This window comes from Heptranchias perlo, chromosome 24, assembly GCF_035084215.1.
Source record: "Heptranchias perlo isolate sHepPer1 chromosome 24, sHepPer1.hap1, whole genome shotgun sequence".
Taxonomy (NCBI): Eukaryota; Metazoa; Chordata; class Chondrichthyes; order Hexanchiformes; family Hexanchidae; genus Heptranchias; species Heptranchias perlo.
Window position 1 is genome coordinate 7,676,145 of NC_090348.1, and position 23,982 is coordinate 7,700,126.

At 43.7% G+C, this 23,982-nt stretch overlaps 1 protein-coding gene across 4 annotated transcripts in view; it reads left to right on the plus strand.

Moving 5' to 3' along the window:
- sox5 (SRY-box transcription factor 5) overlaps nucleotides 1-23,982 on the plus strand; it is a 270,199-nt gene that overhangs the window by 94,499 nt on the left and 151,718 nt on the right. For all 4 annotated transcript variants that reach the window (XM_068004705.1, XM_068004704.1, XM_068004706.1 and 1 more), the window contains one exon: nucleotides 2,205-2,415. In XM_068004705.1, the coding sequence (XP_067860806.1) occupies nucleotides 2,205-2,415 (211 nt within the window). The remainder of the gene's footprint in view (nucleotides 1-2,204; nucleotides 2,416-23,982) is intronic.

Here is a 23,982-nt window from a genome sequence, read left to right on the forward strand (position 1 = left end):
GGACAGAATAAGTGGAAATTAATTGGAACGTAGAAGAAATAGGGACAGAATGGGAAATTTAGTATAATTATAAAGAAATGCAGACAAATAAGTTATTCTTGAAAGATCTGGAATAAGGCAATTCACATTTATAGCCGTAATATGAAATTAGTAAAAGGGCCTAAAGCCCCCTTTAGCCTCCAAGTCACTTTTTGGCATCTAATTACTAAATGGAACAGCTTTATTATGTAGGCTATTAAAAATAATGTGTTTTGATAGTTATGCTTTTTTTTCCTTTGTGTTCCTGAGGATTTGCTAGGAATTGCCTTTTTTATTGGGTAGGCTATAAAACATTAATGCTTCGCAAATATTCCCTTTTATAATTTATAGCGCGTTTCAGAACTTGAACGATTCTCAACTTTAAAGGGGCCATGCGTTTTTTTTTGATGGAGTGGGGAAGGGTGGGGTTTGGTTCCCCCCCACCGCCTCGGGTCGCACCAGCTGAATCGGCCGGAAGCAGTGTGGGCCGTGCCACCGCCTTTCGCTTTCACCGAAAGCCCCCCCAGACTTCCGAATCGAAAAACGGAGTCGGCTCAAAATGTGCTCAGAACTGGACGTCCAGCAACTTGTGTGGGGAATCGTGCTGGATATTCAAACTGAGCTGGAGCAAACCAGAATGGTTTGGCGTAAGGTCATGTTACTGTTTCCGGTTTCTTAAAAAAAAACATACCCCTCAATTGGAAAAGAATTCACGTCCCATATATAGGCCCTGTAGGCACTTACACAAGATTTGATACCAAACTAGTTTCACTCAGCCTGACTTATTCTTCTCCGGTTCTGACAGCATTTCTGTCGCTGTAGACTTGAACTTTGTAGGCACTAATTCCACAATTTAAGCTGTTTGAATATAGACTTGTTCGGTTCTAGTTGAGAGTTCATCAAATCAGGTTGCGAATTTAACACCAATTAATGCAGAGTAAGGATACCTACGCACTACAGAGCTGTACCCAATAAGAACTGAAACTCTTTGGACCCTTTCAGCTCCCAGGAGTGGAGACACTCATCAGATTACAGGAGGCTGGAACTGAGCCCAGATCCCAGAGGTGAAACAACCAAGATGTAACCCATACCGCCACCCAGCCAATTGGCAGGTTAATGTTTTAGTCATAGCGACAGCAGCACCAATGCATTTTTGGGTGCCATAGATGAACTAATGCGTCAATGAGCTGGCGAGAGTGCCAGGAAGCGAAAGAACTGACTCAAAAAAAAAGCTGAGTATTTGGAGAGCCCTATTCCATCCATACCATTTCTAATTATGCATCAAGAAATATTTAAGAGGGCCCATGCACTTTGGCTGTGTGTAAACTCTCCTACACTGCTACAACTCACATCTTTTTAATTCGTTCCCGGGATGTGGGCATCGCTGGCAAGACTAGCATTTATTGCCCATCTGTAGATGCCCTTGAGAAGATGGTGGTGGGCCTTCTTCTTGAACCTCCGCAGTGCATGCGGCGAAAGTTCTCCCACAGTGCTGCTAGGTAGGGAGTTCCAGGATTTTGACCCAGCGACGATGAAGGAACGGCGGTATATTTCCAAGTCGGGATGGTGTGTGACGTGGAGGGGAACTTCGAGGTGATGTTGTTCCCATGCGCCTGCTGCCCTTGTCCTTCCAGATGGTGGAGGTGTGGATTTGGGAGGTGCTGCCAAAGAAGCCTTGACCACTTGCCTGCAGAGCGTCCGGTAGATAGTCCACATTCAGCCAACGTGTGCCGGTGGTGGAGGGAGTGGATGTTTAAGATGGTGACTGGGCTGTTGATCAAGTGGACTGCTTTGTCCTGGATGGTGTCGAGCTTCTTGAGTGTTGTTGCAGCTGCACTCATCCAGGCAATTGGAGTGTACAGGATCTATTTTGCTATGATTTTAATATGATTTCATGAACAAGTTATATTTCTCTCAGTATTGCTCGCTGGACATTGATCAACCCACAGAGTAATTTGACTTTTAATGTCAAAGAAATGATGATGACACCAGATTAGATACAGATTAGCAACGATTAACAAAGGCAGATTATTGACTCTATCTCTGAATATCGACGCTGTTTTTATAATTAAGTCCAGGAAAACTAACCCTGGGCTTTGGCAATTTATCAAAGTGACTCGGACATGCTTTCCTAAAATAATCGAAATATTTCTGTTTTCTCCTCCTCCCCCAAATGTTTTGACTAGGATCACGATGGCAATAAAGCAGCGTCTTTATTCCCTACACACAACTCATCTACCTCACCTCTGAAGACCGAAGAAGGGGCTCGACAGAGCAGCGAGTCAGGGTCCGGCACAGCGCTGGGCACACCAGAGAGACGCAAAGGCAGCCTGGCTGACGTGGTGGACACATTGAAACAGAAGAAAATGGAGGAGCTCATCAAGAGCGAGCCTGAAGGTAAGCGAAAGGGAATAGGTGTCCTGTTTTGGGGGGGAACGGAAAGAGGGAACAAGCTTATTAACAAGCCGCACTGTACTGCACCGTTTGCCAGTTCGAAGAGAACCGAGCGAGAGGTCTCACGGCAACTGCCGATACAACAGCTAATCCTTTGTTTTGGCAAATAGTCTCTGCGAAGTGTCCTTGTTCACCATGCGGGTTTGTAATAATTGGAATCACCTTTGTGCAGTCTGTGTAGCCTGCATTTGAAAACTGTTCAAATGAGCTCTACACAACAGGCAAACAAAAGTTGAATTCAATGCAGAGTACTGGATTACACTTTGAAAGCGGATGTTAATACATAGATTTGTGCAAAAAAAGGACCTAATAACCTTTTCTGGGCTCCTAAAGCTGACTTTGACAGGGTCGAATGTCGATTTGCAATGATTAAATTGGAAGCGGGTTGTGAAGGCTGGATAAGTTGAAAATTATGAGGTCTGGACTTTGGCAGACAAGGATCTATGCCGTAGCCTTTTTATTGCTATGATCGTACTGATAGAAACTGGGCAGCATGCGGTAATTATCGACACAGTCAAGTTATTTGAATGGGTTAACGATGCCAGCATTGACCTGGTTCATTTATTACTTTGGGGGGTGATTTTAACCTAGCCCCATCTGATCAAACTCAATGGAGGGTAAAATCAGATGGGGTGTAAAACCCAGCTTCGGCCCGATCCCCTCGGTTTCTGTCGGGCGAGTTAGGTTAAAATGACCCCCTTTGTGTGGCAATTCAATCTGCCCAATTTTATTGTTGGGGTGGGGGGGTTAGATTTTTCAGTTATTGCCGAAAGAATTCTGTGCTTGTTTATAAGAAGCCAACAAACAAGTGGCGGAGACAAGTGACATCATTAAAGTTATTTAAAAATTGTACTTACAATTTCCATTTAAGAAAAATTGACAAGGATCTTTCTTTGAAACCAAAACTGTTTTCCACGTTCCCCCCATCTTGTCCTGAAGGTACTGACAGCTCCGTGAGTGCTTACCTCACTCAAGTGGTTAGTCTTCACTTGCAGCAGCGAAGGTTGGCACTTTTCAACAAGACCATCTGTCACAACCAAACCCCATCACCCAACACTCACATCTCTGCAAATTCTTTTAGGGACCCAAGAACCATAGAAATATACTGCACAGGAGAAGGCCATCCAGCCCATCGTGCCTGTGCTGGCTCTTTGAAAGATCTATCCAATTAGTCCAACTCCCCAACTCTTTCCCCAGTAGCCCTGCAATTTTTTCCCCTTCAAGTATTTATCCAATTCCCTTTTGAAAGTTACTATTGAATCTGCTTCCACCACCCTTTCAGGCAGTGCATTCCAGATCATAACAACTCGCTGCGTAAAAAAAAATTCTCCTCATCTGCCCCCTAGATTTTTTTACAAATTATCTTAAATCTGTGGTCCTCTGGTTACCAACCCTCCTGCCAGTGTAAACAGTTTCTCCCTATCTACACTATCAAAACCCTCATGATTTTGAACACCTCTATTAAATCTCCCCTTAACCTTCTCTGCTGCAAGGAGAACAATTCCAGCTTCTCTAGTCTCTCCACGTAACTGAAGTCCCTCGTCCCTGGGCTGACTGGGCTGATTTTTCCGCTCCCCTTGCCCAGGGATGCTAAGGACAACTGATGCCCCAGCTGAAATCAGCAAGTTCAGCACAGACTATTCATTCTCAGAACCTGGGTGTCTGAGGGGGAAGAAAGAATATTGTTTTTAAATTTTGACACAAGTGCTTTTCCTACATTACAATTTCAAAAAGTACTTCACTGGCTGAAAAGCGCTTTGGGACGCCCTGAGGTTATGAAAGGCTCTATATAAATGCAAGTTCTTTCTTTATCGCAGCACGGTAAATGCTGTTTTTTTTAATGCAAATAAACGTGAAAGATCAAGTCAAAGGGGTGAATCAATAGTCCCAAGAGGGCATCGCCCTCAAGGTGGTGCAGGTCAGAAATAGAGCTACAGTGTTGTGCCAGAGAGCAAAGGCTCACCCCTCGATCCGGTATCTTTTTAAAAGGATTGCACTGCTTTCTAATCAGCACAACTGGGTGTCTGAAATGAAGCCAGTTTAAGAACAACAACATGAATTTATATATGGTAACACTGTCACCTCTGAGTCAGAAAATCGTGGGTTCGAGTCCCACTCCAGAGACTTGAGCACAAAATCTAGGCTGACGCTCCAGTGCAGTACTGAGAGAGTGCTGCACTGGCGGAGGTGCCATCTTTTGGATGAGGCATTAAACTGAGGTCCCGTCTGCCCTCTCAGGTGGATGTAAAAGATCCCACTGCATTATTCGAAGAACAGCAAGGGAGTTCTCCCCTGCAAATATTTATCCCTCAACCAACATCACTAAAAAACAGATTATCTAGTCATTAACACATTGTTGTTTGTGGGACCTTGCTGTGGGTAAATTGGCTCCCGCGTTTCCTACATTATAACAGTGACGACACTTCAAAAGTACTTCATTGGTTGTAAAATGCTTTGGGACGTCCTACATAAGAACATAAGAAATAGGAGCAGGAGTCGGCCATAGGGCCCCACGAGCCTGCTCCACCATTCAATCAGATCATGGCTGATCTTCGACCTCAACTCCACTTTCGGCCCGATCCTTATAATCCCTTGATTCCCTTAGAGTCCAAAAATCTATCGATCTCAGCCTTGAATATACTCAATGACTGAGCATCAACAGCCCTCTGGGGTAGAGAATTCCAAAGATTCACAACCCTCTGAGTGAAAAAATTTCTCCTCATCTCAGTCCTAAATGGTCGAGCCCTTATCCTGAGACTATGCCCCTGTTTCTAGATCTCCAGCCGGGAAAACAGCCTCTCAGCATCTACTCTGTGAAGCCATCTCAGAATCTTATATGTTTCAATGAGATCAGATTCTTCTGAATTCCACTCAATCTCTCCTCATAAGACAACCCTCTCATCCCAGGAATCAATCTAGTGAACCTTCGTTGCACTGCCTCTAAGGCAAGTATATCCTTCCTTAGGTAAGGTGACCAAAACCGTACAGAGTACTCCTGGTGAGGTCTCACTAAAGCCCTGTACCATTGCAGCAAAACGTCTTTACTCTTGTACCCCAACCCCCTTGCAATAAAAGCCAACATACCATTTGCCTTCCTAACTGCTTACTGTACCTGTATGTTAACTTTCTGTGTTTCTTGTACAAGGACACACTCTGAACACCAACATTTAATAGTTCTCATCATTTAAAAAATATTCTGTTTTTCTTTTCTTCCTACCAAAGTGAATAACCTCACATTTCCCCACATTATACTCCATCTGCCACCTTCTTGCTCACTCACCTAACCTGTCTATATCCCTTTGCAAACTCTGTGTCCTCCTCACAGCTTACTTTCCCACCTAGCTTTGTATCGTCTGCAAACTTGGGTACATTACACTCGGTCCCTTCATCTAAATCATTAATATAGATTGTAAATAGCCCAGCACTGATCCTTGTGGCGCCCCACCAGTTACAGGCTGCCAATGTGAAAATGACCTGTTTATTCCTACTCTCAGTTTTCTGTCCGTTAAGCAATCCTCAATCCATGCTAATATATTACCCCCAACCCCATCTTGTGTACAAAATCTTTTGAGTGGCATCTTATCGAATGCCACGTCCTGGGGTCGCAAAAGGTGCTATATAAATGCAAGTTCTTTCTTTCTTCTTATAGCAGATTTAACGTAGTAAAACGTCCCAAGGCACTTCACAGGAGTGTAATCAGACAAAAATTGACACTGAGCCAAAGAAGGAGTCAGGACGGTAGACTAAAAGCTTGGTCAAAGAGGTACGTTTTAAGGAGTGCCTTAAAAGAGGAGAGAGAGGTGGAGAGGCAGAGAGATTTGGGAAGGGAATTCCAGAACTTGGGGCCTAGAGGGCTGAAGGCACGGCCACCAATGCTGGGGTAGAGGGAGTGGGGGATGCACAAAGCGGCCAGAGCCAGAGGAACGCAGAGTTCTCGGAGGGTTTTAGGGCTGAAAGAAGAAAATTAAATGGAGTATCACTGAACCCAGAGATAAAAACAGCAAATCGAAAGCATAACACTGCGGATGCTGGAAATCTAAAATAAAAACAGAAAATGCTGGAGAAGCTCAGCAGGTCAGGCAGCATCTGTGGAGAAAGAAACAGAGTTAACGTTTCAGGTCGAAGACCTTTCGTCAGAACTGGAAGATGTTAAAAGAGTCAAAGTTTTTAAGCAAGTACAGAGTCAGGGAAAGGGGGGGAGGGGAGGAAAGAACAAAAGTGAAGATCTGTGATAGGGTAGAGGGCACGAGTGATTAAATGACACAAGGGATGATGGTGCAAGGCAAGGAAGGTGGTAATGGGAGAGGTTAAGAAACAAAAGATTGATCAGGAGTAGCTGTAAATGGCAGCAGCAGAACCATTACCAGCACTAGCTGACAAAAAATGGGAGCAGTGGTTATGATCTGAAATTATTGAAATCAATGTTGAGTCTGGAAGGTTGTAAAGTGCCTAAACGAAAGATGAGGTGCTGTTCCTCGAGCTTCCATTGAGCTTCATTGGAACAGTGAAAGAGGCCGAGGACAGAGAGGTCAGAGTGGGAGTGGGAAGGGGAATTAAAATGACAAGCAACCCGCAGGTCAGGGTCACGCTTGCAGACTGAGTGGAGGTGTTCAACAAAGCGATCACCCAATCTGCGTTTGGTCTCCCCAATGTAGAGGAGACCGCATTGTGAACAGTGAATACAATATACTAAATTGAAAGAAGTACAAGTAAATGGCTGTTTCACCTGGCAGGTGTGACATCTCCTGCGCTCGCACGAGAAGGTGCCGTGGGAAGGAGAGCAGGTGTTGGGGGTGATGGAAGAGGGGACCAGGGAGTCGCCAAGGGTGCAGTCCCTTTGGAATGCTGAAAGGGAAGGGGAGGGGAAGATGTGTTTGGTGGTGGGATCGCGCTGGAGGTGGCGGAAATGGCAACGGATGGTCCGTTGAATGTGGAGGCTTTTGGGGTGGGAGGTGAGGACAAGGGGGACCCTATCATGGTTCTGGAAGGGAAGTGAGGAGGTGAGGGCAGAAGTGCAGGATATAGGACGGTCATGGTTGAGGACCCTGTCAACTACAATGATGGGAATCCTGGGTTGAGGAAAAAGGAAGACATATCGAAAGCACTGGTGCGAAAGGTGGTATTGTCGGAACAGATGCGACGGAGATGGAGAAACTGGGAAAAGGCAATAGAGTCCTTACAGGAAGCGGGGTGGGAGGAAGTGTAATCAAGGTAGCTTTGGGAGTCGGTGGGCTTATAATAGATATTGGTTGACACCCAGAAATGGAGATAGAGAAGTCGAGGAAGGGAAAAGAAGAGTCGGAGATGGACCAGGTGAAGGCGAGGGAAGGGTGGAAATTAGAAGCAAGGTTGATGAAATTTTCCAGTTTGGGGCGAGAGCAGGAAACAGCACCGATACAGTCATCAATATACCAGAAAAAGAGGTGAGGGAGGGGACCTGAGTAGGACTGGAACAAGGAATGTTCCACATATCCCACAAAAAGGCAGGCAACCCATATGGGTTCCCATTGCGACACCTTTTATTTGGAGGAAGTGAGTGGAGTCAAAGGAAAAGTTGTTCAATGTAAGAACAAGTTCAGCCAGGCGGAGGAGGGTGGTGGTGGATGGAGACTGGTTGGGCCTCCATTCAAGGAAAAAGCAGAGGGCACGCAGGCCGTCCTGGTGAGGGATGGAGGTGTAGAGGGACTGGACATCCATGGTGAAAAGGAGATAGTTAGGGCCGGGGAACTGGAAACTGTTAAAGTGGCGGAGGGCGTCCGAAGAATCGCGGATGTAGGTTGGTAGAGACTGGACAAGAGGAGAAAAAATAGAGTCGAGATAGGAGGAAATAAGTTCTGTGGGGCAAGAACTGGCTGAAACGATGGGTCTCCAGAGCAGTCCTGTTTGTGGATCTTGGGAAGGAGGTAGATGCGGGCTGTGTGGGGCTGGGGGACTATGAGGTTGGAGGCTGTGGGGGGAAGATCTCCAGAGGAGATGAGGTCAGTGACTGTCTGGGAATCTATGGCTCGATGTTCAGCAGTGGGGTCACGGTCCAGGGGGAGGTAGGAGGAGGTGTCGGAGAGTTGGCGATAAAAACAGCAGCCAGTAATGGCAGCACGGGTCCATCTGGAATGTGAGAAAAGGCCGTGTGGTGTTTTAAAGGAGCCTTGGTATATGTAGTTAATATTTTCTGCAGCTTTGTGCTGGGCAGTTGGTCCTAATCTCACTAATGCGCTGAGCAGCACTGTGGTAAAATTACCACCTCATAATACTGATAAAATCACTACTTAGTTTCATTGTATCTCATGCTTTCCAGGCCCTGTATTTTGCATATTTGTTGCACATTCTGTTGTGTTATTACAGTGTCGGAGATTTTATCCTGCTCTTTTTTGTTTCTCTCTCTCCTCAGTGAATTGATTGTTAAATGCCCTTCACAGTGTATTTGTGTTTTCTGCGAGTTTGCCACAAATGATTACACGAATAACTGTTAATGTTTTCAGTGTGTCACTCCACATTGAGAAGAACATGCAGACGCTGAATGATATTGCGTCTGTAGTGCGGTGCGAGCATGCTCCTGAGGCTGCATTAGTGAAGGTTGCAGCTATACATTAGAATGGTTACAGAATCCACACATTATCTGCGCTGTTAAATGCAAACAAAAGGCGCCAAGCTTCTCAAGTGAGAGCGAGCAAAGCTTAAAGAGATGTGCATAGCTCGAGGAACAGCACCTCATCTTTCGTTTAGGCACTTTACAACCATCCGAACTCAACATTGATTTCAATAATTTCAGATCATAACCACCGCTCCCATTTTTTGTCAGCTAGTGCTGGTAATGGTTCTGCTGCTGCCATTTACAGCTACTCCTGACCAATCTTTTGTTTCTTAACCTGTCCCATTACCACCTTCCTTGCCTTGCACCATCATCCCTTTTGTTATTTAATCACTCGAGCCCTCTACCCTATCACAGATCTTCCCTTTTGTTCTTTCCTCCCTCCCCCACTTTCCCTGACTTCTGTACTTGCTCAAAAACTGTTAAATCTCTAACTTCTTCCAGTTCTGACGAAAGGTCATTGACCTGAAACGTTAACTCTGTTTCTTTCTCCACAGATGCTGCCTCACTTGCTGAGCTTCTCCAGCATTTTCTGTTTTTATTTCAGATTTCCAGCATCTGCAGTATTTTGCTTTTGATTGTGCGTAGCAGAAATTCCTTTATCCCTCCCCCCAGTCATTGTTCTTTTGTTTCCTCAAAAGCCGTTAAATCAAATGGCAGGTTGTGATGAAAATTTAATTAAGGCGTAGTTAAATCACACTGAAGTGGTACATTTTGGCTCTTTTCCCTTATTCGCGTTTCAGGAAGAGTTAAAAAGTTGAAAGCTCATGCACATGCCGTGAATTAAGCAGTGGGAAAGGTTCTGTGCACCCTGGTAGTTTGGGGAGGGTTGGCTGCTCTATTCTCTTTCCACTGGATTGCACCTCGTTTCCATCCTCATTCGCTGCCAAGCCTGTTCATTTTTACGCACTTGCACTGCCGGGTGAATAAAACTGACTTACAACGATCGAAAAGAGAAGGAAATGCTCAATCGTTCCAATTGAAGGCAGCCTTCCTGGTGTTTGAACGAGTGCAGTGCTCCCAGTAATGTCAAAGTATGGGGATTTTTTGCTCATTTTTTTTAATGATTATGTAAAGGAGAATTTTCTGTTTACAGAAAGTAGGAACAACACTTAAAACCCAGCAGAACGTCAAAAAAACCTCTTAAATAAAAGTTATGTGAAGTGGATGGTTTAAACAAGCCTGCCAAGATGTGTGCAGCCACAATAGAGTCGCTAGTAAAGTGAAGCATCTACTAATGTGTCGTAATAAATTCTATGCTTAACATTTTACAAAAAACACGTCTTAAAGATGCGTACAGGTATTTTTGACCAGGCCATGGAGTGCTGCCTGTCACTGTGCCAGGCCTTCCGTCTTGAGAATGGGCCAACTCAAGAAACAATGTAGGAAAAGTCAAGTCTGAAACAAGACCATTCAACCATCTCTAACACACCAAGTCTCCCATCATGGCATCCAATTGCGGTTGGAATAATCCTAATGATTTTGCCTCCATTAGTAGATTACTCCTCTGGTGGGGGATCAAGAAAACAAGAGGACGTAGCCTTAAAGTTAGAGCTAGGCCGTTCAGGAGTGAAATCAGAAAGATTTTTTTTAACGCAAAAGATAGTGGAAATCTGGAACTTTCTCCCCAAAAAGGCTATGGATGCTGGGTCAATTGAAATTTCCAAGACTGAGATCGGTAGATTTTTGTTGGGTAAGGGTATCGAGTGATTTGGATCAAAGACGTGTAAATGGAGTTGAGTTACAGGTGAGCCATAATCTGACTGAATGGCAGAACAGGCTCAAGGGGCTATAATTCTGTGTTTCAACCCCTCTCCTTTCTCAGTGGTCAAAGCACAGGAGGCACAGATGTGACATGCTCACTAGCTCTTAGAACCTAGAGAATGAGTATCACAGGGAACAACCTTTCCAATTGTGTGCTTTCCTAAAATTTTTAACATTTTAATGGAATGAAGACACGCAAGAAGGCACCAAAGAGAAGCTTTAAAATATGGAAGAAAACTGATGCTCAAATTACATGGGACAGTTTCTTTTGGCCTTGATTAGACTGAGGTTAATTTTTCTTTGCCACGGTGTTAATATTAATTTTAAAGCTTTTGTTGTGTATATACAGCATGTGGTTTTACATCCTGCTTGTGTGATTCCATTGAAGTGCCAGCCATGGGCAGAAGAGCATCACATAGCCTGGATTTGGTACATCTCTGTTAGAGTCCCAGTTTAACACTGGTGGCAGGCATTCAGCCAGAACTTAGAACCAGGGCTGGCTGGGTTGATAAGCTCTATGATTTTGAATTGAGCACCTTTCAGGTAGTGTAAAATTGGATGCTGGTGCTGCAGTATGAATAGTCAATGAAACGGAATGCAGTTTCACTTCATTGGTTAAAATAAAACTTCCACATGGATAATTAAATACACCAGAGATGGCAGCTACAGCTTCTCCTGAATTCTGCTATCTAAGTGAAACTCTGGAAATTCTCAGTGTAAAGTCAGGTAAAGCACTTCTCTGCCACTGTGCTAAGTTTTTGAATGTATATAGTAACAACAACAACTTGCATTTATATAGCTCCTTTAACAAAGTAAAACGTCCAAAGGCCTTTCACAGGAGCGTAATCAGACAACGTTTGACACCAAGCCACATAAGGAGGTATTAGGACAGGTGACCAAATGCATGGTCAAAGAGGGAGATTTTAAGGAGCATCTTAAAGGAGGAGAGAGAGGTAGCTAGGCAGAGAGGTTTAGGGATGGAATTCCAGAGCTTAGAGCCCAGATGGCTGAAGGCACGGCCGCCAATGGTGGGGTGAAGGAAATTGGGAATGCCGCACAAGAGGCCGGAGTTGGAGGAACACATCATTCTTGGAGGGTTGTAGGAATGTTTCGGTCCTTTACATTTTCTGGGTAATATATTTATATAATGTCTTCATAATGGGAATTAAATCTATAATAAGGTGGACGAATCACGAAGACAGCATATTTCAAGTTTAAGTTCAGCTGTGGTCAGTTGGAGACTTTGAAACTTGTAAAGTCTGTCTTACATTCTCACTCACCTCAACAACTAAATTTCAAACTTCCGTGTATTTGGTTTGAATGGAATGAAATTTTTGTTTGTCAGTGTTGTTCAGTGACATCATCATCATGTGCCCAAACTGAACTCTTACCTCGTAGAGTGTCTCATTCATAAATGACTTTGTGGAATTTATTTTTGATACCTTAAACCAGATTGTGCAGTTGAACAAGAGAAAGCAGTGTAGTTTAAGAGTCACATTACTCTTGATGATATCACTGTGCCTTGTGTCTTGCTGTAGGAGGAATTGGATTGTTAACGGAAACTGGAGGGATTGTTGTCTTTGCATTATTTACACATGTACCATTCAGCTAACTCTGTTGCTAAGATTCCTCATGCTTTTAGAGGTTTGGAGGATGCTAATGCTTCAGTAGTATCATTGGCACAAATCTAGAAGGGCACAGGAGATTACACAGGAAGCTAACAGCTAGGTGGATAGTAGTGTTTACTTGGTCCCAACTACTTATTGGCTGTGGATTCTGTGGCCCTTTAACCTGACTTGTGAGATGCCCACCTTCTTTGTACTTCAGATCAACGGTCTCTCAATGCGGCCAACTTGCTAGAGTAGACACAGTGTTCATCAATAGTAACTGGTATCTGGTGCTTAGTAATTTCATGCACAAGAGGCTTGCTATGACTGTGCATATTAAATTTAATCAACAAACCCACCCCTGCACCCCATATTTTGGTTCCTCCATGCTGATACGTAAGAGTTTTATATCAAACATTCACTAGAATTAAAGAGACCCTGGAGGGGTTGTTCTAGTGTGCATTCATGGCTATTTTTAATAACAAGAGCAAGCACAACAGACACGATTTCTACTAGAATATTTTTGGAGAGCTTATTCAAAATCATCTTTACCACCTGAGGCCAGGGGACGAGAACCTCAAAAGCTGCTGTTGTTGCTTCGAGCTCTCCTTTATTGAGTACTCGGGGGGTGGGGGGGGGGGTGGGCTTGTGTGTTTAATAAGGAGAACAGGTCTTAAGTGGTGCTGGGTAGCAAGTGGACTGACTCTTGGAGCATAATTAAGATGGCCAGTCAGACCTATCGATCAAGGCCTACTCAAGAATGAACGGCTTGCAGTATGAAAATGCATGAGGCACAGTATTAATGGACATGCATAAGGTGGCAAAGGATATAATGGCTTGAATTTTTCCTTTCACAGCAATATTCCTTTTAAGTTTGGTTGATGACAACAGTGATCTTTGGATTAGTACGGTGTACTGCACTTAAGAGAAGTCTAATAAAAGGGTAACTTCCCTGTACATACTGAGCCCCATTCCCCATTCATTTCTGTGGAGCTGAATTCCTGTTCAGAGCTATTTCTCTTCTAAATAACCTTTTATTCTTTCTCTATTGTGTAGCCCAGTTAACTTTTGCCTAATCCGTGCCTTGTATTTGTCTAATACAACTTGCTTTCTTTCGCCACTCAATTGCATTCTGCAGGTTCCCTTTCTTAATAGAAAATGGCTTAAGAACAATATTAATAGTGGAAAGGGAATTTCTGAGATGAATATGTTTCTATTTGGAATCCTACTTAACACTGACTGTGTTTATGAACAATGGAGTTGAAATCATACTGTGCTGTATTAGTAACAAACAGGTCATGCATTCACATACAATTCCACTATCTGCTATTTTTCTCTATGTGTCAGCTTGTGTCAGTTGGTAACACTCTTGCCTATGACTCAGTAGGTTGTGGGTTCAAGCCCCACTCCAACACATGAACTCATAATCTAGGCTGACACCTTGGTGCAGTACTGAGGGAGTTCTGCATCGTTGGAGATGTCCTCTTTCTGTTGAGATGTTAAATCAAAGCCACTTTCGTCTGCTCAGGTAGGCATAGAAGATCCCATGACATTATTTGAAGAGGTGCACTGAGTTCTCCAGTGTCATGATCAACATTCATCCCCCACGAACAGCAATCAGAAAAAACAGATTAACTGGCATTCTTTCATCTGCTGTCTGTGGGATCTTGCTGTGTGCACACTGGCTGATATTTTGCATACACAATAGTAACTGCACTTCAAAGGTAATTCATGAACTGTAAAGCACTTTGGGATGTCCCGAGGATGTGATAAGTTACTATATGAATACAGGTTCTTTAGGAACATAGGAACAGGAGTAGGCCATTCAGCCCCTCAAGCGATATCCTGCCATTCAATTAGATTATGGCTGCTTTGTATCTTAACTCCATTTACCCACCTTGGTTCTGTAACCCTTAATACCCTTACCTAACAAAAATCTATCAATCACAGTTTTGAAATTTTCAATTGACCCCCAGCCTCAACAGCTTTTTGGGAGAGAGATTTCCAGATTTCCATTACCTGGATTAAATAAGAAAAAATAGATTTCTTACTATTTTATTGAAGGTATCTAACAGCGAACAAAGGAATTTTCATATGAACACTTAACCTATTCATTAACAATTTTGTAAAGTCTAATTTCAACTCAGATAAATTAGCTCAGTATTTGCAAAGCCATTTTAACCTGAGTAAATAGACATGTAAGTCTGTTATAAAGATTATTGGATGGTTTGTCAAAAGATTAGGGATTGACCTAGCTAGGAATGAGGACAAGCGTGATAAATTACCTACACAGCAGGTAGCAGCCCAAACCCATTGAATCCAGACCCACACCAAAGGCCATAGGCTTCAACAAATTCAGACCCACACACTAAAGGTTTGGTAGTCACAGAACTAGGAAAAAGGCTTTGCTGCCACAGGCCAATTTACTTAACCTAACTAAAGTTTATATGTGTAATACATGTCTAGTTGCCTATTTAAGAATCAAAAATGGAAATTTATTTGTAACGAAATGAAGGTACCCAAACCAGAAAAGTGATATTGAGACACTGTCATAGCATCATTTTGAGCATGATCAATTCACAGTTGGGCATATTTACATGTAGGTGATCTGAAAGCAAACAAGGAGAAAGAAACAGATTGGAAGTGAGGAGGGGGGTGTTGGCCGACTTAGGTTTATCACAGGTAAGGTCTCAATTTTCATTTTTAAAACAAAAGCCTGGACTGTTCCTTTAAATCAATTTACAGGGTCCCACTTTGATTGGCCTGAAGCACTGATAGAAGCAAAGGCACTCAAAGTAAGTGTCTATTAGCTGATTGCATCTCCTCCCTCCCTCAATTGACCACTCCATTGGCATAAAACCCCTTAATCTAGGTGGTCTGGGAAAAAAAACATAACTCACTTATAGCGGGCAGCCAGATTGATATGCTAGTCGCAGCTGGGTCAAGCTCGGAGCTTCTGAATACAAACCGGCTTCTGTGATTTATTTTCCTTTACCTGATGCTCCAAAGATCAGGAGCCTGAGTGAATGGAGTTATTGATGGGCACAATGGTTGTTTGAGCTGCTCCAGGCCGCAATTTACTTCAACTAGAATGAGGACTAAACACTAACATATGTAAGTCTGGCAATTAACAAAACAAAGAAAGTAAGTTTAGATTTTGTAGAATTGAAATCAGACTGTCCGCCCCCCAACACCTTTAATTTAATTTTCTCTCTATTTTAGATTTGTCACTCTCAACCCCCATAGGCCATGTTGTTGTCAATGGCATTCTGTTTGAAAGATGGCACCTTCAACATAGCAGCATTCCCTTAGTGCTGCACCAAAGTGTCAGCCTAGATTATGTGCTTAATTCTCTGGAGTGGGACTTGAGCCCATGACCCTCTGACTCTGAGGCAAGAGTGCTACCACTGTGCCACGGCTGGCAATGTCGACCAGCTCGATCTGTAGCCTCTGATCTTAGCCAGGAAGGTGAGAGAGGCATTACAACTGCCCCTTGGGTTAAGGAGGGAAAAATCAGCTTTCCATTCCTCATCACTATCCAGTCACCCCTTGTTGGAAGTGTGCTTGTGTGGATGTTCAGTTGGGGAACAGTCAGCCCAGTAAGGCTTGCATTCTGTTTTGCCTTTGCCGATATTTCTCTTCCCTCCTCCTGGCTCCTGGCCAGTTGTCCTCCTGTACTTTGCCCAGATGCCCATTATCCATGCGCCAACATTGACAGTGAGTGTTGGCAGGCTATTTGCCCACAGGTAACATAACCGCCAAGCCTGATCCTCTCCTAACCCAACGTCCACACAAGCACACTTGTCCTGACCATGTTGCCCCATAGTCTGCCAACGTTTATTGTCTAGACTATATATATGATGAATGGCCTCTTGGGCAAGCCATGAAACCATACCTTAGCATAAGCCACTGCTTTATGAGGAAAATATCAAAATTGAAGAGAAACAAATTGCCCTGATGGCCTAGTAAGTAAAGGAACAACGTGGTGTAGCAATAATCCATACAGGTTGGACATTTGGGGCTCAATTTTAGGGGGCAGTTGCGGGTGTGTGGAGTGCGGAGGCTCCGTAAATCGTGGAAATCCCGTTCGGGTTCAGAAGCCAGCTCCAACCCGCCGACTTCCGAGTTTCCCAGGATTCCACCTGTGTACGTGCGGGCGACCCGGAAACGGAAGTCCCGCCGGCAATTAAAGCCGGCAGGATGACAGTTAAAGAGCCAAATGTACCTCATTGAGGTACTTAAGGCACTTCACCTGTGACAGATCAAGTGATTAGAACGATTTTTAACTTACCTGGGCGGCTTGCCCACCACTTCTGATTCACCAGATCAGGGAACAAGAAACTAAATAAATTAAATAAAAACCATAGACGGAAGTGAAAACACAAAATGAACCTACCTTTGCAACCTGCTCCGATGTCCGATGTCTCCCTCTCCGATGTCCCATTCTTCACCCCCCCCCCCCCCGATGTCCTCCTGATCTTCCCTTCTCCCCCCCCCCCCCCCTGATCTTCCCCTCTCTCCCCCCCCATCCCCCGCCCCGGACTTCCAGTCCAGCGCTGGATGACGTCTCACTTTCTTTCTCACCCCCCCACCCCCCGCCTTGCACTGAAGCTCCTGACGGCAGCCAGCCTGTCAATCAGACTAGCTGCCGGGCGCGAAGCCCGGAGAGGACATTAATCATCAGCAATCAGCATGCGATCGCGTCGGAAATGGTAAGTTTTGTTTGTGCGGGTTTGCCACGCACGCCTTCACCCCCCCCTCCCCCTGCTGCCAACGCGCCACCATTGCAAAAGCGACCCCTTGATCTCTGGTCTATACTGACTTAGCTGATCTCAACTAACATGATAGAGGAAATTTGGTCCCAGTCCCTTCAGACTGGGGAGGGGGAAAGTCAGTCAGTCCCGATCGCTATCTAGAAAGTGCATGATGGTTGAGGACGGGATCAGACTCGCCTGCGATTCCTTCCTTAGTCGAATAGGCTCCCAATATTTGCACTCTGAAGAATGGCCACTTGGTGAGGTAGAGGGTGGTTTCTGGATGCCTGAAGATCTGAATGCACATGAATTAACACTAAACTTACCAAAGCTGATACATCACAAAGCACAGCAGAATACAGAGGCACATATACAGAGCTACCTGTAGACTTGTTAGAAATGTTTCAACAATTTGCATCAACCTTCCCAGTTCTGATAGCTTGACAGCGGCAACAGCAAAACCATAGTAGTTACTTCAGTTAAGTGGAGAGACTGGAGAAGCTGGGATTGTTCTCCTTAGAGCAGAGAAGGTTAAGGGGAGATTTAATGAAGGTGTTCAAAATCATGAGGGGTTTCGATAGAGTAAATAAGGAGATTCTGTTTCCACTGGCAGAAGGGTCGGTAACCAGAGGACACAGATTTAAGGTAATTGGCAAAAGAACCAGGGCGGAGATGAGGAGAATTGATTTTACTCAGCGAGTTGTTATGATCTGGAATGCACTGCTTGAAAGGGCGGTGGAAGCAGATTCAATAGTAACTTTCAAACGGGAATTGGATAAATACTTGAAAAGGAAAAAATTGCAATGTTATGGGGAAAGATCAGACTAACTGTATAGCTCTTTCAAAGAGATGGCACAGGCATGATGGGCCAAATGGCCTCTTTCTGTGCTATATGATTCTATGATTCTACAATAACAGAAGAGAAAGAAACATATTTTATCTTGTCTGATATGAAATTAGTTGGGAAAATAAAATAAAATGGGCTACTTATAAGTTTGGAAATATGGCCTCAAGTCTGAAAAGTTCATTTTGAAAGCTTTGGAACCTTCAGTCATTTTGAGCAAAACAAATGTCTGCGACGTTCTTCCCATGTTCTGTGTTGTGGAAGGTTCGATGAAATGTTTAGCCTCATGTTAATTTGTATGGCAGCTTAATGCCCAACAGACTAATGCGGTGTCAATGTAAAATGCATCACACAGTGTAATTACTGACTGCCGCAGCAGTTGGAAATGGAAGGCAATTGAAGGCGCAGTTCCCCGTGAAATCTCTGCTTAGTTCTGGGCCTGTTAATAAGCCACGTACCAAGGCTATTGATTTATTTATAATACGAGCAGTACATGTCGCTCGGCTATTGTTTTTAGATGCAGATTTTGTTTGTGCAGAGAATCCGTGACATTTCTGCAGCAATTGGTTGCATTCATTGTAGATGCCAATCACTGTATCTTCACCCCTTCCATCCATTTTGCTTGTAGCTCAGGAGTGCAGCAGCTTGGCTTTAGTCTGCTTCAGTCTAACTGTTTTGGTTATCGACACAAACTTGGAGCGTTGTTTATTTCAGTTCGAGCAATGACACGGTCTGATAGTGGGGAAGGATGAGTCGCACACTCCAGATGGAGTGTAATGGGATGGCATTATGCCTTGCCACTGATTTACTGTACAACTCCAAGCATTTCCTCACTATTCCAGCCTTTGTTCAAGAATCGACTGTTTCCCCCGCCCGCCCGCCCACCCCACCTCTTCTCTCTCAGTTACAACTTGTTGTGTAAACCAGGGGTAGGTTGTCCCCTTGTCATTCTATGAATGTACTACAGAGCGGTGGCAAAAAATTGACAAGTAGCCTACGGTGGGATGTGGTGGTGATTTAAAGATGCATTTTTTGGGATTAGTGTGAGGCAGCTCGGTGCAATGTGTAATCGGGAAAGAAAGGTAAATCATCTAACACGGTTGAAAACCAAAAGCACAGAGAAGCATGAAAAAAAAAAGTGCTGTCTTCCTCGCTTATTAACAGATTCAGATCGCAGATACTTGGGGTCGGAGATAATGCTATTTCATGAATTTACCTAGTGATATTTGAATGCTATGAAAGAAAGAAAGACTTGCATTTATATAGCGCCTTTCACGACCTCAGGATGCCCCAAAGCGCTTTCCAGCCAATGAAGTACTTTTGAAGTGTAGTCACTGTTGTAATGCAGGAAACGCAGCAGCCAATTTGCGCACAGCAAGATCCCACACACAGCAATGTGATAATGACCAGATAATCTGTTTTAGTGATGTTGGTTGAGGGGGGTGGGGGGAGAGGAGAGAGGAGGTTCTTCCCTGGAACTAATTGAAAAAAAATGAGACTTTTTAACCAGCCTCTCCCACTGGGTTACGAGGCCAAATTTGGCCTGTCGGCCTAGTGGGTAACTATCGTAACAAGCTAAGAGGTTTGGAAAAGGAATTTGGTGGGAGCTGAATAAATGTTTAAATCAAATTGAATGAAACCTGCTGGAATTCAGTGAGGATATTTTCAAGCAAGCCCATGGCTTATGTTTGGGAAGGTGAATCTGAATATGGAATGCTGTTAAGCGTCCGACCAATATTCCACATTTTCTGTCGTTTTCTGTTGACTTCACTTGTTGGCAGTCGATGTAAATTATGCACAACTGTAGTTAGGTAACCCTGTAGATGGCTCAACGGATGGAGTGGCTGCACGAACAGTGAAGGGCCCCACGCTGGATCCCCAGTCTGTGTTGGCCTAGCTGGTCTAGGTCAGAGAGGCAGAGGGGTGTTACCATTGACCCCATTCTTCCTAGGTTAAGGAGGGGGGGGCATAAAAAAAAAATCAGCCAAGGATTTCCGCTACCCGTTGACCCTTGTTTGAATTGTGTACACGTGCATTCGAGTTGAGGACAGGGCCTGGCCAGGCTGTGATGCCTTTCTGGTTGAATAGCCTGTAGACGCTGAAGGGGTGCGGGGGGGAAATTCATCTCGGGCGGCAGTGCAAAATGGACGATAGCGAATCAGCAGCCCCTTTACATTCCACTCGATTTTCTTTTCCGTCGAAATCAACAGAAAAGGCCACCGGGCAGGGTGTAAAATGGACGGGCGCTTCGCTCTCACCCACTGCCCAAGACTGATTTCACCCCCTGACTATCAGGAATCACACCTGAAGAATAGACACATGGGACTAGATATTGGGATCACTGCACCGCCCCCTCCACCACCACCATTGAACTGTGCCCAGCTGGAGCAGCTGTCTGCCAGGGAGGAGGACTGAGTAAGAGATAGGCCTTTGTTTCATCTATAACAGTAATAATAAAATGTATGATGCAATAATTGTGTCTTTTGCTTTGGTAGTGAATATGTCCTATAAATAATGAATAAAATAGTACTTATAAGAGTGAGATGATGACCCTGGAGTGTTGCGTGCATGAACTGCAAAATGTTAATCCCAAACTACACACTTAGGTGAGCAGGCCTCCATTGAAATAAGCAGCGAGGAGGGGGAAGAGGAGATTGGCTACACACTTTGGCGGAATACACAGCTTACACTTGTACAGTGCAGTGACAGTGGCATATGTGAGATCCAACAGTGTACTGTGAGTAGACTGAAAGGACAGACAGGCACGTCGCACAAACAATAAACTTGTGCTTATTCAACTGCAGTAAAGCTTCACATTACTGGAAACCTTCAACTTCCTTGGAATCGGTGATTTTTAATCCACATTCCCCGTTTACACACACACATTTAAATCCACAACTTAGATATACATCTCTATATGAACACACACATATGCAACATAGAACACACAGACAAACACACACATTTATACACACAAACACACAACATAGAACACACAGGCACACACATACTTTTATACACAACACACACATAACAGAACACAAAGACACACACATACATTTATATACAACACACTCAATATACAACACACACAAAACAGACACAACATACAACACACACATTTATACACAACAGACACACAAAACACGCAACATACCACACACACATTTATACACACGTACAACACACAACACACACACACATTTATACACAAACATACAACACACACGTACCACACACAACACAGACACACATTTACACACAACATACACACACACACAGCATGCAATGCACAAACCACACACACACGCGCCTATTTCCCACAGCACTAGTTGCACACAGTCTTCTCAGCTTATGCTGTGAGCCACTCCAGGACGGGCATCAGCATTACTTTATGATCAGCCAGCGATATAGAATGTGATTGTATAGCAGAGTAAGCAAACAATGCCAGTCTCCACAACTTCCCCTCCCAAGATGGAGATTTCTGTCACACTGAAGCATTCCATCCAGTGGTTGGAGTGAGTCAGTGTCACACCCCACCCCCTTCTCCCTGAAAGCTGCCAGGACCCCTTGGAACCTGGACTGCACTGAAGACATACAAAACACACACACATACGCACTTGGTTTGGGAGGCTGTCAAATTGCTACCGGAGGCAGTAAATTTTAAAGTTCTAAGAATTTTGCAATGTGCTGTAGAATTTTCCACATCAAAAAAAAAGTTGAAGCATTTTATTGAGTAGGTTCGATCTGCCACAGCAAGTTGGAAGCTGTGACTGAAATCAAAAAAAATAAAATACATGTTTGTTTGGCTGGCAGTTACGGCGTTGAGTGCCAGAGAGCAGAGAGACTGGATAAGTTACTCTTTAAAAAAAATACTTTGAAATTAAGGTCAAAAATACAACTACAAGAGTTTTCACCTACAGAATCTGAATCAATTGTTACTTCAACAATCCTGATGTTGAAACAGATGGTTTGTTGGTCCAAATGTTAGCGTGGGAGACTTCCACATGTGATTTTCACCATTTGGTAGTAATTAGTTTATTGAATAAATTAACATCAAGTGGAGTATACTTCAGGCATTATTTGTAATTATCTTTCCCAAGTCCCAAATACTTCTGAAGGAAAGAAAGAATCAGACAATCTTTTTGATGGAATAAAAAGCACGTTTGATTTTTTTTTTACCTTAAAGCGTTTGAAAATTAGCAATCTCAGCTAAATAAAAAAGGTAAAAAGACTAACTGTCGAGGTGGTAATGTAAGGGTTGAATTTGCAGCAAAAACTGACTGCAACGGTAACCATTCTTTAAAAGATAATCCTGTTGCTCACTTTGCTGGCGAACCCGTCTGCGACAGGAAGCACACACGTCACACTTCACGAGTATTTGCACAAGGTTGTGTCCAGCTTAGGAAACTTCCACTGACCAACTGCAAATCGTGCAGATTTTTTTTTTAAAAAAGCAAAGTCTGCTGATGAACTTTTTCTGTGAATGGCCCCTGCCCCATAACATGACTAACTTTACATGAAGAGGAAAGTAGTGTAACTGTTTGGTGGATTGGAGGATGGAAAAGGATAAAGATAGAACAGGAGTAAAAGTTCTAAATTGGGGAAAGGCCAATTTTACTAAGCTGAGAAGTGATTTAGCAAAAATGGACTGGAAACAGCTACTTGAAGATAAATTAGTGTCAGAGCAGTGGGAGACATTCAAGGGGGAGATTCAAGGGGTTCAGAGTAAACATGTTGCCACAAAGAAAAAGGGTGGGACTGCCAAATCTAGAGCCCCCTGGATGACAAGGAGCATACAGGGTAAGATAAGGCAAAAAAGGGAAGCTTATATCAGACACTGAGAGCTCAATACTGCAGAAAACCTATAGGAGTATGTAAAGGGATGAAATTAGGAAAGCAAAGAGAGGGCTTGAAAAAATACTGGCAAGTAAAATTAAGGAAAACCCAAAAATGTTTTATAAATATATGAAGAGCAAGAGGATAACTAAGGAAAGAGTAGAGCCTATTAGAGACCAAAAAGGTAAACTATGTGTGGAGGCAGAAGATTTGAGTATGGTTCTTAAGTATGCGTCTGTCTACATAAAAGAGGGGGACGATACAGAGATTGTAGTTAAGGAGGAGGAGTGTGAAATATTGGATGGGATAAACATAGTGAGAGAGGAAATATTAAGGGGTTTAGCATCTTTGAAAGTAGATAAATCACCAGTTCCAGATGAAACGTATCCCAGGCTGCTAAGAGAAGCGAGGGAGGAAATAGCGAAGGCTCTGACTATCATTTTCCAATCCTCCCTGGCTACAGGCGTGGTGCCGAAGGATTGGAGGATTGCTAACGTTGTACCATTGTTTAAAAAGGGAGGAAGAGATAGACCAAGTAACTATAGGCCAGTCAGTCTAACCTCAGTGGTGCGCAAATTATTGGAATCAATTCTGAGGGACAGCATAAATCGTCATTTAGAAAGGCACGGAGTAATCAAGGACAGTCAGTATGGATTTATTAAGGGACGGTCGTGTCTGACTAACTTGATTGAATTTTTTGAGGAGGTAACAAGGAGGGCCGACGAGGGTAACGCGTTTGATGTAGTGTACATGGATTTTAGCAAGGCTTTTGTTAAGGTCCCACATGGCAGACTGGTCAAAAAAGTAAAAGCCCATGGGATCCAAGGGAAAGTGGCAAGTTGGATCCAAAATTGGCTCAGTGGCAGGAAGCAAAGGGTAATGGTTGATGGGTGTTTTTGCAACTGGAAGTCTGTTTCCAGTGGGGTCCCGCAAGGCTCAGTACTAGGTCCTTTGCTTTTTATGGCATATATAAATGATTTGGACTTGAATGTGGGGGGCTTGGACAAGAAGTTTTCAGATGATACAAAAATTGACCATGTGGTTGATAGTGAGGAGGAAACATGTAGACTGCAGGAAGATATCAATGGACTGGTCAGGTGGGCAAAAAAGTGG